Consider the following 17014-nt stretch of genomic DNA (forward strand, 5'->3'; position numbering starts at 1 on the left):
TTTTGCATGGCTTGGAGTTCAGTTTGTGTCCCATAATGATCCACTGCTAAATTTTTCTCAGTTTAGATTGTGTAATGCGTTTGCTTTAGCAAATGAGATGTGGGGAGTGATTTGGACTGCACTGGTAAGTGAGTTGTGGAAGCATAGAAACAACGTAATCTTTAATGGGGGAGTTGTCGATGGTTTAGAAGTGGTTGCCTTGGTTCAAGTGAAGGCTTGGTCTTGGATTACGTCCAAGTCTCTCTCTGGTTTATTCTCCTTTTTCGAGTGGTGTCTCGAACCTTTGGTCTGTATGACGAGGGTTTCTTGATTTATCTTTTAGCTCAGATGTCTGTTTTTAGGGTGTTTATTTTTGGGTTAAGTTAGGGATGTTTTGTATTTCTAGACGTCCAACGGTGCGAGTGTTGAGATGGAGTGTCTTAGGTATTTTATTTTATATAAAGGTTGAACCACCTCTGAAGTGGTTTACATTTATTTATTTTTTATTGCCGATAAAAAAAATGTTAAAAACTGAAATAAAATATAAAAAAAATAAGTTCTTAACGTTTAAAATACATATAAAGTTTAAACAAAATATAAAAATTGTACTTAAATTGAAATTTCAAAAACATCAATATTTCCTAATTATAACAATTTTATATATAAAATAACCTATATTTTCGGGGGGTTTTAAACTAAATTTATTATATTAATTTTTAAACAATTTTTTTATTAAATTTGACCGGTTTGATACTAATTTTATTGATTTAATACAAATTTTACATCACCATTTTAGACCACAACCAACGCATGGTTTGAAGTATACTTTCATGTTGTCCTTTATTACCTCTCTTTTTGGGCTGTTTCGATCTGCACCTTCATAATTTCTTTGGGCACCTTCACAAGTCAGGCAAAAAATAATTTTGTCCTTAGAAATACATTTTGGATTTTAATTTTTTCTATTTACACCTCCTAGATTGCATTCCGAAAAAATACCATCCAGATTTTTTTAAAAAAATATACATTCCAGATTACATAATCCAGAAAATATTTCAAATCCATAAATATTTTTCAGATTCTATAATTTGAAAAATACTTTTTAGATTATATAATTCAAAATACCTTCTAGATTCTTTTTAGACAAGAATTGACAGTTTTCTGTGGACCTTTTTTGTTAGGACAAAGATTGAAAGCTTCTCGTAAATGCTTCTTATATTAGGTGTCACCTTTGTAAGAATTTGGGACACTATCACATTATATAAAAAAATCTGTGTATTTAACAAACCAAATGAGCTCAATCAGGGAATAATGTACATTATTCTGTAATATTATGATGGTTTATGGATAGCAAAAATTGTTATAGTAGAACAATAGAGTCTGCAAAACAGAATTGGAAATGCAGCATTACTCGATCCTATAGGCAACAGATCTGAGTCAGGGAAGAAGTTAGAATGACGGATAGACAAAGAAATACTCTCGTTACACAGTCTTTCTATAAGACATTATTTATTTGCTCAATGAGTTTATATCTATTTCACAAGCTTTTAGTTTTTCCTCTGTTGAACAATGGAGCTTTTCCTTTGATTCAACCGAACTTGTTAAAGAGACGGCTTTATGCCCATGTTTATCATTTTTCACTAGATTATAAATACATTTTTTTTCAATTGTCTAGAATACAAACACATAAAAGTAGAAAGGATGGTTGTTTCATGTACCTTGTTTCCCATATGCAATAACAAAGTACAACAAATACAAGGTTGTACAGAACAACTCTATTTTCATATACAATCTCACTTCTTTTGGATACACAAGAAAAAGAAAAATCAAATTGATTTCACATACAACAGTTGCTCAGGGGTTTTGATGGTTGGATCTTTGAATCCGTTTTTTCAATTCTGTAAATTCCTAATGTTCTCCATTATTACCCCCCCAGGGAACAAAGATGGTAGGATGGCGAATGCCACAAGTGTATCATACAATACATTACAAAAATCAGTGAATATTTGGATGTATTTGGTGCTAGTGTTTCTTGGCCTGCAGCAATTACAAAATTACTTGAATAGTCAGGAGATAAATAAACAAGATTATGTTGGAAAACACATACCAAAAAATAAAGAAAATATGGTTAAAGATCAGTGTCTAGAATTAGGATTGAAGATTTACACATCCAGTCCAATGTGTCGGAGATTATGATGGGGAGTCAATAACTGATTTAATGCATTAAGCAAAAATAAATAAAAAACTGTAGAGAGAGTTGATGGCAATTGATATTCACATTTAGCAGTATTGTATTTCCTGCGATGAAGTTTTCATTTCCTCCTATAATAATAAGGAAACTCTAAGGTATGAAAAGTAAGGAAGAGTTGCAAAGAAAAACATTACCTTTTTTAAATATTTCTTGTGAAGTTTCATAGCCCCACTGCAAGCTTTTTTGGCATCTAGATTCCCAGTTATGTCATTCAAAATCTGAGAATAATTACATCAAAGGAGTAAAAGCAAGTTAGTCTATACAAGAAAAATAATACTCCCTCCCTTCTTACATATAATACTCAATTACTTATTCATCAAGATTTAAAAAGTGGTTAATTTCATTGATAATAATAAACATCTTCAATGTATTTTTCTTTTCAAAAATACCCTAGTCATTACCATTCTTCCCTCCCTTCTAATTGTTTGTCCATATAACTTCTCTCTTTTAATTAGAGGTATTTTTGTCTTAAAATAAATTAATGAAATGGATATTATGAATTGCGTCTTATAAAAAGGAGTAAGTGTGTTGACTTTAATAATAATCACCTTAAAAGTTATTCCAAGAATTATTTCTTAGTTAATATATTAAACTTTTGTATTCAGAATCATACCGAATTCTAGAGCAATAAAGTAAAGCAAAATTTCTTAAAGAGAATAGTTTAATTTATATACGTTGTCAATATAAAACTTTTTTACATAGATTTTCAATAGGAATTCACCCTATCAATACTCTTTTCTTAGTAAATGGGCTATGTCTAACTCAACCTCATAATAGCTTATATGGTGAGATTTACACTCCAGTTATATACTATAATTTAATTTTTTTTCTTTAGTCAACGTGGACTCTTCAACACATCTCCTCACATTTAGAGTTGAACATCTTGATCGTGGAACTAAGGAGGAATCCAATAACAAATGACATGTTAGACCCAACAAACTTTATTACCATCTCACTAAGTGAGTTATGTTATGCGTGACGCAACCTCAATCAACTTGTATAGTAAGGTTTTGCATTCCACTTATATAGTATAATTTTGCCTTATCTCTAATTGATGGAATTCTCCAACACACATTGTATTAATGAGTAATTATATCCAAGGTTAGTGTAAATTATGTTCACATAGATATCCGATCAAATTTAATCATTTTACTACATTATCATATTTATTAATAGTGACAATGAGGCAAATTCTAATTCCAAATCTATGTGAAATGTTTTACAATGAATATAAATTAATTTCACAAATGAATAAGGTGAATTAGATGCTATGTATCAATGTTTTATTTTGATAACTAATGTAAATTCTATTTTAAAGAACAAAAGTGCTTAAGTTTTTACACACACACACACACATGTTAACATGAATTTTATAATTACAATATTAAAATTTCTGATTAAAAACTACTATTAATATTTTATGTAAGTAAATAATTAATATTACCAACACACGTCAACATTTTCTGTTAGAAATGAGAAAAAATATTAAAAAGAGTGGACTAAAATTATTTAATTTTATAAGACTAAATGATTAAATTTGCAATTAAAACATAGGGAAAAATGTTTTTCAATGATTTTAATATATATAGTTTCTATCCATGTGATTGCTCCATCTAATTCAATGCAAAGTTAGATGTGGCAAGACTAACCTTGACAACATCATCCAAACCCCGTGCTTCTTGGAGTAGTTTTGCACTTTTATCTTTCAATACACTAGCAACAAGGAAAACAGACATAGGAAGAGGGGCTTCAGAAGCATTCTTTGATCCACTCTTCAAAAATTCTCTCTCATACTTTCCACATTGACGTATTGATTTTGATTTCCCTTTTGAGCCCACAGCTTGTCCAGTAGCTGATTCAGGCATTTCATACATCAAGAACAAATCAGGATCATATTCCAAGGCCCACATCATCTGTTCAAATTTTCAAATTTTAAGTCATTACTTACTCATCTCAATGCATACACGCAAAGGAAACATTAATGTAACATATCAGATCATGCTTAGGTACTTCTGTTATATTCACAAACCAAACTTAAGCTTCCTTGTTTCAATAAATGTAACATAATATATCACAAAGCACAAAAGAAGCCAAGCATACCTCCCAAAGAAACAACGAATCACAAAAAGAGAATTCTCGACGAAACAAAACCATTAGCATTCGAAAAGCAAACAGATAGTCACCTCCACCAAGATGCTCTGTCCTCCAAAATCAAAAGACAGCACATTATTAGTACATTCTGTTTGTCTAACATTAGTTGAGAGCAGTGCAGTTAAACTTAATTGAACAAAGGAGATTTATTCAACAACTTTGAATGACAATACAAGAACTGATCATAACAAATAATTTTCTTGCAATCTTAATTTCTTAAAAACAAAGATCACATAAAAACAATATAGTTAAAGTTAAAAAGCCTTCTTTGACCATATAACTAAAATACAAAAGAATATATGCAAGAAAATACCTAAATGGTTATGAAGTTTTGGATCAATTACTTGAGTAACTGAAGCCAAATCACTTAGTTGTGATGTCACCCCAACAGAGCTCTCGGTGCATCTAAAATTGCCGCGCTTTACAAATTCAAGAACACAAATAATAAGAAACTGAGATTCAACCTATGAAATACTACCAATAAAAAGTAGTTTTTGTGTAGCCACAAAGCATTAACCAATCACATGGAATCTTTGTGCACCTACTTCTTTAATAAAATTTTACGCCGCTACTGTCAATGACCAACTCACCAAAAAGTTTAAGCTGTTGGGTGAATGCTTAAGAATGGTTTATTACATGATTCATCCCTAACCCACCCTCATAGAACAAGATCCCACAGGACTTCAAGAACGTCTAATACATGGGGGCCTACCATGTGTTGAAGCTTAAATACCATCCATGCAACCAACTATCCTAAAAGCTTGTGCTGTTAGGTGAAGACTCGAGAATGGTTTCATTACATTTACATCTCTATCATGTACAAAATTACAAATACATTGCAATTCTTCTCTTTCAAGTAGTATATCTGCAAACATGGAAGCTCAATTGTAATTTTATTAACGGAAGTACATCTTACAAATTTAGGATAGTTCCAACTGTGCAAGGAAAAGTAAAACTGACATTGGCAAAATTTTGTAACAGAAATATCTAACTAAGTATGCATGCACAAGAAAATAGTAAACCAGAGAGTTTTCAACATTACAATGAATGGATTTCTGAAACAGCATAATTTAAACATTAGTGTCAAACCTAGAAGAACTTAATCCCAATTTTAACTGGCCTCTATATGCATTGTGCAACTTAAGAAAGATTTAATATATAAAAGTGAACAATAAAGGTGAAAGCAAACTAAAAATATAACATTTCCAAGAAAAACCAATAACCAAATACTAGACCCTCCCCCCAATCTTTTCAATAAGTAATAGAATAAAAGAGTGTTGAAGAAAGTTAATAATAAAATAGAGTCTACAGGTAAGATGCTTACAAGCCTGCGCATCAAACGCTCAAAGCACCAAAATGCGTCTGCTTCATCATCAAGAAGAATTATCATAGGGGAGCATAGGTCACACATTCCTGCCCATAATTGTAAAATGTTAAAACTGGAAACTTAGGATAGTTGTAAATGGTGGTAGCAAATATTTCTTGCTAGATCGCAAGAAAAATAGAAAATAAACTAATATATAAAGCAGTAGGTCTCATTTATTCATTAAATTCTTTCCATAAACCATGTTGGTGTGTTTTACAGTGAAAATGAAGAGGTTTTAATTTGACCGACCACTTAAAAACAGTTGGCTAAATACTCAGAGGAAGTGCTAAGCTATTTCAAAAACTTAAAATACACAAACACAGAAATTACCATGCATTAAATACTAATTAAATATTCCATGAATGTTGGCCTCCCATTCAGGACCAGCTTTGTTGAGGCTAAAATAATTGTCAACAACTAGTGAATATATCATAGAACAGTGCAAGATTGTTACATATTATTATACGAGCATTAAGGTAAGAACTTAGATAGGAATATCTAAATATTAGAAGAGAAATATATGAAGAAAAAAATGAAATTGACTTCTCCATAATTTAAAATTAGTTCACCACAAATTAAAAATAAAGAGTTAAAAGGCTATAATGATAAAACTTTTGCAAATTAATTTATGCACAAGTTAATTTTAACTTATAGAAAAATCAATTTCATTTTTTTCCATCTTCTGGAAGCTCTTATGTAGAAAATGATCAAAACAGAATGCCAAATATGTATGACCCACCTTGACCATAGCCAACGTCTTTATCTATCCAGGCATAAACAGATAGAACATCCCATAATTTTGACAGATTTTCTTGCCTCTCATAAAAAACTAATGTCCTATCAGTGCGAACCACATCAAGACCTGAAATGTACGTACAAGAAATGTCATTTGCCGTGTCAATTATAATTTTAGCAATTGGATCTTATATTATTGCATGAGAAAACTTTCACATAATAGAGTCTACATTCTAACTGTATGCCATGCAAATCAAAATGAATCTGTACAACAAATCATTTCAGGCATAATGGACATGAAGAAAATAATTGTGGGGCAGGGTTATGCCTAAAACTTAAAAGTTAAAGATTACATGAAGAAAAATTAGATAAAATATAATAGATGAAATGTAAGTGCATTAAGAAATAATTATTTACAAACCTATTTGATGGAGAGTTAACAGCCACTGGACTACTATCTTGTCTGTCACCTTCTTTAAACTATTTGTAGCAACCATTCTTGAATGATTATTATTATCTTGATTATGTACTGCCAATCCCTTGGCTGTATTTGTTTCTTTCAGAACCAATGGATCTTGAATTGGCAGACCATCTTCAGTAACAACAGGTGCTGTGACAAATCTACCACTTCCAACAAGAGGAAACAATTGGCGGCATTCTTCTTTAATTGTAGCATATTGCATTCTGATAACATAAAAAATAAAAGTGATATTGGATCTATTAGATTTGGAATTCAGCAACTGAAGTTTTATACCATAAAAGTACTGATATTATTATTGTCCCAGTATAAAGGACGAGGAAGAAATTACTCTCACAATTTTTTAAGGCTCATCTCAAGCCTGTGGCTGTGACAGTAATAAGGTTCAAAAGGAGGATTCTTATAAAAAAAGCATTCAACAGGAAAACTTGTAACCTTCGGCGATGTCTTATCTGATCTCTTTCCTCAAATGTACTCTTGGGATCATAGCAACCAAGTAGAAATTCCCAAACTTCTCTCCTAATAGATGGATGGACTCCCTGATTCAAAAAAATTAATAAAGCAACCATCAACCCACAGCAAACGAAAAAGAGGAGGATGATGTTTCACAAAAAGAATGCATTGAAAATATGTGGAGAAAGGAATTTAAATTTTATCCCAATCAACATCTTGAAATCTGCAGTTGGCAGTGCTTGGCCAGCTTAATTGATTACTGATAATTAGTGGTCTTTACATACTTTAATCTCAGCCATGATAATGGAATCTCATGCTCAAAAGAGAACCAAATTATACCCATATCAAAAGGTTCTGTTAGATTCCAAGAGAGTTCAACCATACGAAACAGATAACTTATGTTTTCCAGCAAGCTAGAGTTCCACGTTGCACTGACTACACCATTACGGAAAGTAGGAGACAGACTAAATTCCATATCCTCAAACATATTGAACCAGCATTTTAACTATAAAAACAATTACCCCACGGTAGATTCGGCTTAGAGTCTTGCCTATATCTAGATACCCTTCTCGAGTAAATGCAGCTTGCCATTTTCTTGCACTTAGTGTTTTACCAGCCTGGACCACATAACAAGAAGAGGTTAAAAATAATTGCACATTGTATGAGAATCACTAGATTAGAAATTCAAGTAATTGTACGAGTTCTCAGCTGAAGGTGTATGATTACCCTTTTTTCTTCTTTTTCGATCAAGAAATCGTAATCAAACATAAAAGGAAAAAAGACAAAAACTCAGAACGAGTAATATACAACACAAATATGTCAATCTCTCCATAGATCTAAAAGAGACCATTGCCCCACCCACATATAAAAAACTAAAAAATAAATAAAAATGGCCATGAGCAGAACACAATGGAGAAGTGAGAAAAACAAGTTGATTCAAACTGAAGTAGAGACAAACAATGTCCAGTAAAGATTCTAGCGTTTCTTTTCAACCAAATACACCATAGAAGTTAGAACCACAAGAAGGCACATGACTTTTACATTGAGATATAGAACTATCTAAGTGATTTATTTTTTTCAATGTCTCGTATGATAAAAAAGACAACAAGCACAATTACTCATGCGGCGTTACTCATGATCCGTTATAAAATAAAAGTGTATTTTATCCCTACTCAAATTTAATTATCATATAAGTTATTTGTGTACTTAGCAATCAAGCAGTTAATAACCAGTCCATACGCTGCATTGTTTATTGCAGCAAAAGCAATACGGAAATATTAATAGAATGAGTGTTTCACTTAATCAAACTCTATTTCATGATCTGGTCATTAAGTGCTTCTTTTTCATGCAACTAGTTTAAGAATCAAGATTGTATCCATTGGGACAATAATATAACCAATAACATTTATTAATATGTAATTATGTGCAATAAATTATTCTAACCGAACAAAGTTTCATTGATTAAAGCGGATACTCAACATCACTGCTTTGAAATACAATAAAAACAAAAGATACAGTATCCTGAAAGCTGTAAAAAGAAAACTTTTTCCATTGATAAAATACCAACATCAAAAACACTGTTGACAACTTCGTAAAGGTCAACAATTCCCCATCCCTCAGATGAACAAATTTGGTTTCCAGTTATTCAGTTAACAAGTTCAATAGCTTACAGAGGCAGCCAAGCATGTGTGTGTATGCCTGAAATTCTTAAATAACCAAAAGCATTCACAAAACCTCAAATTCATATGCATTGCTCACATAAGACCAACATCAATTCCCGTCAACAAAATACTTCTAGTTCACCAACAAACAAAGATACCCTTGATAAAATACACAAGACCAAACCAAATAATGGAGGAAAAAGAAAAGGGTAAAAATAACACAAACCTTGATTTTAAATCGAGAAATGGGAACATCGGTACATTCGGGGCGGATTTCATAGAAAGAATCAGCTGAAACTCCCGGATCTCTCCACATCCCAATTAACCGAGCAAAAGGGAAACACGAGCAGCTAAAAGGCAACAGTTTTTTGTATGAACAATTCTTGGCAGCACGCAGGAACTGGAACCCTTTGAAAAGATCAAGCAAACCCAGAAACAAAAACTAGTCAAACGAAGATTTCAAGGAGAATCCAGCTCCAAAAACTCAACCGAACAAAAAAAATTGACTTTTTTTTATTTTTTTGCGTTTATTTAATTGTTAGAATGTTATGGCATTCTGGGTTAGTTGGTGGTGGGCATGGTGTTGGAGGAAGGTAGCAATACCCTGTCAAAAGGGTGGAATAGGAAGAACAGAAGATTCCCAAAGTTTCATCAACCTTTTTCCGCATTCTCCCCGTTTAATGCGTAAATTTACACCATATAATCAATCTTTCCTTTTTTTTTTCTTTTTTTCGCATTATTTTTTACAATCTTTTACCGTTCATTTTTGCTTTTACTCTCTTGTTTCTATGTTTTCTGAGAAACGTTCTGTAACCTGCGTTACCATATACTTAATTTTCTCAACATGTTATCATAAGAAAATATATAAAATAAAATAGATTTAAAATTTTGGAAAGAAAACAATTTACAATGTATAATCACTCGTTTTATAATATGATATTTTAATTTTAATAAAGCATAATTAAAAATGAGTGAGTGTATGCTAATACCTTTCACTCATTTATTTAAAAAAAATATTTAACTAGTTATAATTTCATTTTCAAAAATAACCCATCTATATGGAATCTTTTTCTTTCATAAAATGAGTTGGCGTGCATTAGCAAATTGCCATAAAAATTATTTATTTATTTATCCAATAAATAAAAAAGGCTAGTAAAAGATTATTATATCAAAATTTATATTTTTGTTTAGTTGGTAGATACAGTTTTTGGTTAATTATTTATGATGTGACTTTGCAATTGCAAGTTGTAATTATATAAGGGCTTTAATTGGATTTTTTTAGGGTTAAAAATAAAGTGAGAGGTGCATTATGAAAGTTGGTGGCAATGAGTTGAAGTGGTCTTGAATTGAAGAGAGTCTGGTCACTAAGATTTAATACGTCAAGAAAAGTAGTAGTCAAAAATTGGATTTTGTGTAGATGAACTTTTTGTGTCAAACAAAATATTTAAAAAAAAGGAAAATTATGCTTGACAATTCTGATATATTCCTTTTTGACTAATGACTTTAGAAAAATATATATATATATATATATATATATATATATATATAATAAAAAAAGTTTATAATTAAATGATATAAACAAATATTAGTTCCATTTTTCTAAAAGGTTTTAAGATAATCTAAATCAAATCCACTTGTTATCAGCTAGTGCAAAATGGTATAAGAAAAATAAAACCAACCAAATTGATAAACTATATGTTCAAACAAACAAAACATGGTAATATAAGAAACTACTACAACCAAAAGTTTGAAACATAAAAAAATAAATAATTTTGTGTGATATCTTTAAACTGAAATGTTAATGCATATATAACTCATACTAGCACTGTACCCGTGTACAGCACGGGATTTCTTAAAAAAGAATTACTATATTAAAAAATAAAATAAAAATAATAATGAAACACAATATTATTTTTGCAAGAATATTTGTAATTAATTAAATATAAAAGTAGAAATTAAGATATCCACTATAAATCACTAATACGAAATTGAGGATGGATGATCCAAGATCTCCACTGCAAAATCTGTAAAAAAAAACAATAGCAATCCCACACAGCAAGAACAAGAACAAAAGAAATTAAGAATCCTAATATTTTGATGCGCGAGAGGGAAAGAACGAGGAAAGAAACTTCTCGTAGATGAAGACAAATTTATTCATCACATACTCAATGCACACATTGAAATTAAAAAGGAAAAAGTTTTGTTAACACTCTATATCAAGTTACACTCTCTTACGTTGTAAAAGTGGAAACGGTAGGTGATGTGGCAAGGATATTGTTGTAAATGTCATGATGGTGATGTGGTTTTGGGAGAGAGAAAGGGAGAACGTAAGGTTTGAAAACAGTATGAGAAGTTGAACTTTCTCCACGCGGAGGAAGAAGGCGGTGTTGGAATTGGGAGGTTGGTGGTGACACCGAGGTCGGTGGTGACGTTCAGCGCCTCGTCGAGATCGTTGTTGTTGCGCTCGACGTGACGGCGTACTGGGAACAACTCCAGTGCTAATCGCGTTGTCGTGAACAATGACGCGGAACTGGTTGGCGTTGAAATAGATCCACACAACTCTCAAAACGTTGTTGGAAACGTTGGTGTAAGGCCCTTCACCATGAGGACTGGTTACCCAGCCACAGGTTCCTCCACAACGCAAAATTGGTTACCCGTGTGTCTGTAAGTGGTTACTTATGTGACGTTTATGGCCACCCACTCTTAATGAAAAAAAAATCAATTTTTTTTAATAAGAACCATATATTACATCGGTTAGATGACTTAACCGGTGTAATAACCCTACCAGAACTTGTTACTTAGTCACAGGTTCCTCCACAACGCAAAATTGGTTACCCGTGTGTCGGTAAGTGGTTACTTATCTGACGTTTATGGCCACCCACTCTTCATGAAAAAAAAATCAATTTTTTTAATAAGAATCATATATTACATCAGTTAGATGGCTTAACCAGTGTAATAATCCTACCAGAACTTGTTATCCAGCCACAAGTTCCTCCACAACGCAAAACTGGTTATTTGTGTGTCTGTAAGTGGTTACTTATGTGATGCACGCAAAACTGGTTACCCGTATGTCTGTAAGTGGTTACTTATGTGACGTTTATGACCACCCACTCTTCATGAAAAAAAATCAATTTTTTTTAATATGGGTCATATATTACACCGGTTAGATGGCTTAATCGATGTAATATGGGTCATTCTGAGTAAAAAAAAATATTACACCGTTTGTTAGTAAGAACCGATGTAATATATTCTTTTTTAGAAACCAATTTTTTTTTTAGTTTCTAAAATGACCTCTAATTTAGTTACTATAGCAACTAATTATTTTTTATCTTTAAAATTGGTTTTTATTTCATGTTTTTCTTGTTGTGGTTGTTTATGACTTTTCTACTTGTCTCAAGACGATACTTCTCAACTAACTCATCCTCTCCTGAAAACCAGCATTCAAGACGTCCTCCTCTTCTTATAGCTCTGGTTTTGATTCTTTTTTATGAGGGAGGTGTAAAATCCATGGAGGCAGAGAGAGAAAAAAAATAGAACCCAAAAAGAGAAATATGACAGATTTGAGAGGTAGCAAAGGATGTGGCAATGGGTTGTTTTTGTGAAGAAAAACAACTGCATAGGGTTTTATAAATGCATAGGTAGTAGCTTCAATTCTTGGCATTTAGTGGGTTTCAGTCTTCAAGAAGAAGAATCTGGTCCAAGATTGCACAGAAAAACGTCAGCCCACACCAGAAAGCATATGGTCAACACATGTGGATTTGACTAGTCATAAAAGCTCTTGAATTTCCAAGATATGGAATATATTCCATTTATGACCAAAATAACACCCTCTCTGCACGAAATTTGACCAACAATAAAAGCAATTTTGACTTGTAACTGCTTTAGAAGAGAATCTGCAACAGAAACAATGCATAGAGAAATTAACTCAATTTAATGTAGTGTTGTCAGAGGGAAACAATTGGTTGTTTTTCTGTGACAGAGATTAAAGCATTTCACAAATTCAGAATAGACAATCAGAGATGAATTAGAAAGAAAGTTTTACATGCACCTTCACATAGATGAAAAATACAGACATCAATTCATATTTTTCATACACCTAAATTAAAGACTATTCAAGACAAGAAAGTTAAAACAAGGAAAGACTTATCCTTTTGACAATGTAGTTCTTTCAATGAGTCATTGTCCATGATCAAGTAACTTCTCTTGGCCTTCAAGAAGACTAAGCTTGTACAAAACAGTAGTTGGAAGTCCATAAAGTCCCTTCATAAGCTTGATCTTGTGACTCATGACTCCTTGATCTCTTAGCAATCCTGCAAAACCATGAAATCAAGCAACAAGATTTGGTCGCCTTACAAATGTGGATCCTTTGGCATTAACTTTATCATGAGGAACCTCATAATTCTTGGGAATCCATCTCATAACACCTTTAGGAACAAAATATTTCCTAATATTTGCAGAATCTAACTGAGTGGCCTCTCTTTATGCAATAAAAACTATGTAACAACCGGTTGTTTCGATTTTTCAATTGGTTGTTTTTTTGGCAGTTTTGAAAAAGGCTTTGAAATCCCACTTTTCTTGCTTTGTGGATTAAATCCTAAACCTGATTTTCCAAAATCACAATTTTGAGATGCCAAGACAGTCTCAAAGTTGGATTTACCCTTTGAAAGCCTATCCACAGTTTTCACAAGGTAGAACCTTCTTTTCAAGAGATTCACAATTTTCACAAACAAGTGAGTCACACTTGCAAGAAGAGTTCTTGTAAAGCATTTTTAGATTTTCAAAATCAGTTTTTGAATTCTCCAACTCTTCTTCCAGGGCCTTGACTCTGTTTTCAAGCCAATTATTCAACTCTTTCAACCGGTTGTTCAAGAGAGCCAATTGGTTAGCTTCCTCATGTGTTTCTTTAAAAGCTTGAAGAAGTTGACTATAATTTTCAGCATTTAAAGAAGTACAAGAACTTACACTACTTGCATCATCCTTTTCCTTGGCCATCAAACACATATTAGCTTCTTCATCTTCACTTGATGAGGAGCTTGATGAATAGACATCATTTTCGTCCCAAGCAATGTAGGCTCTTTTTTATTTTGCTTTATTTTCCTTCTTGCTTGACTTTTTCTCTTTGCTCTCTTTATTTGGGCATTCAGCCTTTATGTGCCCTTGTTCTCCACAACCATAACAAGTATAATTGGCATTAAAATCACTAGTTTTCTTGTTGCCATACCTTTCTTTGTTGCGGTTCTTCTTCAATAATTTGTCGAACTTTTTGGACAACAAACTAAGAGTTTCTCCTTCACTCTCAACACGTGAAACTTGGTTGTTCTTGTGCTTAGCAGTTTTCAAAGCAATGTTTCTCACATACTTATCTTCACTCTCTTGAACATTAAGTTTGTTCATCTCCAACTCATGCTCCTTAAGCTTTCCAAACAAGGAGGTTGTGGTCAAAGATGTCAAGTCTTTAGATTTTGAGATAGCCGTGACTTTAGGTTGCCAAAATCTATCAAGACATTTGAGAATCTTGATATTCAACTCTTCTTTGTCAAAGACCTTTCCAAGACTCATGAGGTGATTGACAATATTGTTGGGTTCAATAGTGTCAAAGTTCGGGGGGGGGGGGGGGGGGGGAATTGAGCTTTTAAAACTTTCACGCAGATTCAGATTTTATCATAGTACACAGAAAATAAATCGATTTATTTAGCAATGAACAAATTTATTTTTATACTGTTTATGTACTTTAAGGTGTTTATCTCAGTTGAATGACTTTTGATTTAAGAATTGAGTTAGATGATATGTAGGCAAAGATTAAATTGATTCTCACAGAACTAACACAGAGAGCTACAACAGTTGATCACAACCTTTGAATGCAATGTTAATGCTTGTTCTTAAAAGCACTTAACAAATTGTATTAACTTTCACAGAACATGAATTTCACTGATGTTTCAACACATAGAGACATATGTAAAAGTTCTTTAGGGAGTTTTCCAGAAAATCAAGAGCAGTATATACGTGCCCAGAAAGAACAAAGTAAATTACAATTGAATAGATTTATTTCTTGACAGTTTAGATTATTCAGCAGTTATTGACTGTAGGGATTAAGAGAGAATGAACACAAAGCAATTATACCGGTTCACTCCAATGAGCTACATCCAGTCTTCACCTAATCCAAGGTAAAATTCACTAAACCACAATTCAAAAAATTACAAAAACCACTGTTCTTGAACCCTACAAGAACATGGCACACTTTGCTGAAAAACACTATTCCAGCACACACCACTCTTCAAGAAACCCTATCAAGAAGAGTTTACAACCACACTTTACAAGAAATTGAAGAAAGAAACGAATACACCTGATAGAGAATGCAGAAATCTTCCTTAAACCAGTAGAACAGATTGCTCACACAGTGACAACATCTCTAACCAAGCCTTAGAACCAACCAAGAACAAACACACTTTGTGATTTGGAAAATCTTTCAAGAACACATGCTAATCCTCTAAAAATTCTTAAATCTCAGTTGTAAAACTTGTTTTCTCAATTATTTCATCAACAGCTAAAAGCCAAAATGAACTCTCTTTATATAGGAAAACGTTTTATAACAAACTTTCAAAAAACAGTTAAAGTTGTTACAAAAAGAACAGATTGAAAATAAAATGAATAGATTTATTTTCAAAGGCAGTTAGAAAATTTGTTATATGTAGGAGACTTAGTCAAACAACCTGGTGCAAGTATAAAACGTGAAAAACCTTTTAAAAGAAACATGGCACCAGACTAAAATGAATCTATTCATTTACAGAAGAACATATTCATTTTCAAAACGATAACAAAAACATTTTAACAAGTGAAACACAGTCGTTTTGATGGAATGAAGACTTAGTCAAAATACTTGATGCATAAAACCTGATTTTCAAATGCACTTTATCAAAGCATCAGTTTGAGAAAACAATCTGTTTATTTAGAAAAGAACAGATTCATTTTCTATGCAGTAAGAGATATTTCATAAAACTCGTGCTTGCTCTTATCACATGGTCAGAGGTTAAGAGGTGAGTTACCTAGCAAAAAGCCTACTCTAAACAACCTCTAAACTATACCTAAGACATTCTTAAAGAAAATGTAAATACTAAGGAAATTTACACAAATGGCTTCATCAAACACATGTCTTGAAGGAGCAGCAACCATCTTCAACAAATATGAGTGAACCGCTTTTGCACATCCGCAATCGATTCTCCTTTAAGCATTTTGAACATCTCATACTCTTGGATTATAGTATGTTTCCTTTCCTTCTTTACATCGTTAGTTCCTTCATGAGTTACTTCTAGAATATCCCACATCTCCTTAGCAGATCCGCATTGAGAAACCCTGAAAAAATCATCCGAATTTAAGGAAAAGGTGATAATGTTTTTTGCAATGCAATCAAACTTTGCTCTTTTGTTTTCTGCATCACTCCATTGGGACCAAGGCTTTTCAATAAAAACACCATCCTTTTCAAGCTTAGGAATAAAATGGCTATTTTCAATTGCATCCCATATTCCTTTATAAAGAAATTCAACAAAGATCTTCATACGTACCTTCTAAAATTGGTAATTCAAACCACAAAACAAAGGTGGTTTGTTTATAGAAGCACCCTCCCCAAAGGCTAATTTTTCAACCATAAGAAAAAGATTTTTAGGATCAAACTTGAATATTTTTCAAGAACCAAGCTCTTAATGCCAATTGTTAGAATATATGGCCTTAAACAAAATGGGAGTGAATTGTTTATGAAATATTTTCGCAAAATTTGAAGGTATAATGAAGTTCAATGCAGAATCACAGATACAAAAATCCATAAAGCAGTCTAACAAAACTGTTTAAGTTGATTATCAGAAAATCAACCGGTTGTTTTTGCGATTCAACCGATTGTTTTTATTAGCAGAGTTAAAAACAACTTAAAAGCAAAATTTAAATGAGTTCAG

At 32.3% G+C, this 17014-nt stretch overlaps 2 protein-coding genes across 5 annotated transcripts; both read right to left on the reverse strand.

Annotated features, from left to right (window-relative positions):
- Nucleotides 1-1669: 1669 nt before the first annotated feature.
- On the reverse strand, nucleotides 1670-9801 carry LOC137835373 (rab GTPase-activating protein 22-like). Of its 4 annotated transcripts, none has more exons than XM_068643851.1 (12): nucleotides 9675-9801; nucleotides 9298-9479; nucleotides 7932-8027; nucleotides 7393-7496; nucleotides 6901-7163; nucleotides 6484-6606; nucleotides 5703-5791; nucleotides 4692-4797; nucleotides 4328-4425; nucleotides 3877-4140; nucleotides 2362-2445; nucleotides 1670-2013 (listed from the first exon to the last, which is right to left on the reverse strand). In XM_068643851.1, the coding sequence occupies exons 2-12, from the start codon at nucleotides 9385-9387 to the stop codon at nucleotides 1999-2001; spliced, it is 1332 nt and encodes a 443-aa protein (XP_068499952.1). In that variant the 5' UTR covers nucleotides 9388-9479; nucleotides 9675-9801; the 3' UTR covers nucleotides 1670-1998. The 4 variants fall into 4 exon arrangements, with proteins under 4 accessions (XP_068499952.1, XP_068499954.1, XP_068499953.1 ...); XM_068643853.1 differs by having other exon boundaries at nucleotides 7961-8027; nucleotides 9675-9743; XM_068643852.1 differs by having other exon boundaries at nucleotides 7961-8027; nucleotides 9298-9739.
- A 6442-nt stretch (nucleotides 9802-16243) lies between these two features.
- Nucleotides 16244-16624, reverse strand: LOC137834254 (uncharacterized). The gene has a single exon (XM_068642316.1). The coding sequence runs from the start codon at nucleotides 16622-16624 to the stop codon at nucleotides 16244-16246; it is 381 nt and encodes a 126-aa protein (XP_068498417.1).
- Nucleotides 16625-17014: the final 390 nt, after the last annotated feature.

This window comes from Phaseolus vulgaris, chromosome 5 (assembly GCF_000499845.2).
Source record: "Phaseolus vulgaris cultivar G19833 chromosome 5, P. vulgaris v2.0, whole genome shotgun sequence".
Classification (NCBI taxonomy): Eukaryota; Viridiplantae; Streptophyta; class Magnoliopsida; order Fabales; family Fabaceae; genus Phaseolus; species Phaseolus vulgaris.